Here is a 1,210-nt window from a genome sequence, read left to right on the forward strand (position 1 = left end):
TCAAGGGCAGTTGTTCAGCCCCAGGATGATTCACCCTTTTAGAGCTGCCATCCCAGAGAATCTCATCAGAGTCCTCTTTATGTCTTTGTTCCTAAGGCTGTAGATGAAGGGGTTCAGCATGGGCGTGACCACCGTGTACATCACCGAGGCCACTGCACTTGCGTGGGAGCTCTGGGTAGCAGCAGAGCTAAGGTACACTCCTAGGCTTGTACAATAAAATAAGGAGACAACTGACAAGTGTGAAGTACAGGTGGAAAATGCTTTATACTTGCCCTGGGCTGATGAGATCCCAAGGATGGAGGAAACTATTTTAGCATAAGAGTAAAGGATCCCAGACAGGGGAGCACCACCCAGCAACATAGCTGCAAAATACATCACCATGTTATTAAGAAAAGTATCAGAACAGGCAAGTTGGATCATCTGATTGAGTTCACAGAAAAAATGGGGGATTTCCACCTCTGTACAGAAGGACAGCTGCAGCATCATTAAGCTTTCTAACAAGGAATGCAGGAGACTTATGATCCAGGTCACTAGAACCAGCAGTCCACAAAGCTGGGGGTTCATGATGACCGTGTAGTGCAGGGGGTGACAGATGGCCACAAAGCGGTCATAGGCCATCACAGTCAGGAGATAGACATCTAATCCTGAAAAGAGTAGGAAAAAATACATCTGGCTGAGGCAGCCTTCGTAAGTGATCACTTTGCTCTGAGTCTGGATGTTCCACAGCATCTTGGGGACGGTGGTGGAGGTGAAACAGATGTCTGCAAAGGACAGGTTGGCCAGGAAGAAGTACATGGGGGTGTGGAGGTGGGAGTCAGAGCTGACGGCCAGGATGAGGAGCAGGTTTCCACACACAGTGATCAGGTACATGGAGAGGAAAAGCCCAAATACGAGGGGCTGCAGCTCTGGGTCCTCTGAAAATCCCTGAAGAATAAACTTTGAAATTCCTGTATTGTTTCTTGGGTCCATTGGTGGAGGAGACTATCACTACAGGGGAAATAACATGATTAATTTTCACAGAAATGGGCATTGCTTACATTGTGGAATGCTACAATATATATTTTCCAGTCAGGAAATTAATTTCAAGATTTTGTGAACGGATCTGGGCTTCTTGAGAGGATCCCCATTTCCTCTCTGACTGGGAATTTCCATCCAAACATAAGATGTTCCGCAACAGGTCAGATATTAAACAGCTTTAATAAGAAATTAT

The 1,210-nt window shown here is 46.0% G+C and overlaps 1 protein-coding gene across 1 annotated transcript; it reads right to left on the minus strand.

The window, feature by feature from the left end:
- Positions 1 to 30: 30 nt before the first annotated feature.
- On the minus strand, positions 31 to 969 carry LOC117797775 (olfactory receptor-like protein OLF4). Its single transcript, XM_034650233.1, has one exon. The coding sequence runs from the start codon at positions 967 to 969 to the stop codon at positions 31 to 33; it is 939 nt and encodes a 312-aa protein (XP_034506124.1).
- Between the last annotated feature and the right edge of the window lie 241 nt (positions 970 to 1,210).

Source organism: Ailuropoda melanoleuca, unplaced genomic scaffold (genome assembly GCF_002007445.2).
Source record: "Ailuropoda melanoleuca isolate Jingjing unplaced genomic scaffold, ASM200744v2 unplaced-scaffold13392, whole genome shotgun sequence".
Lineage (NCBI taxonomy): Eukaryota > Metazoa > Chordata > Mammalia > Carnivora > Ursidae > Ailuropoda > Ailuropoda melanoleuca.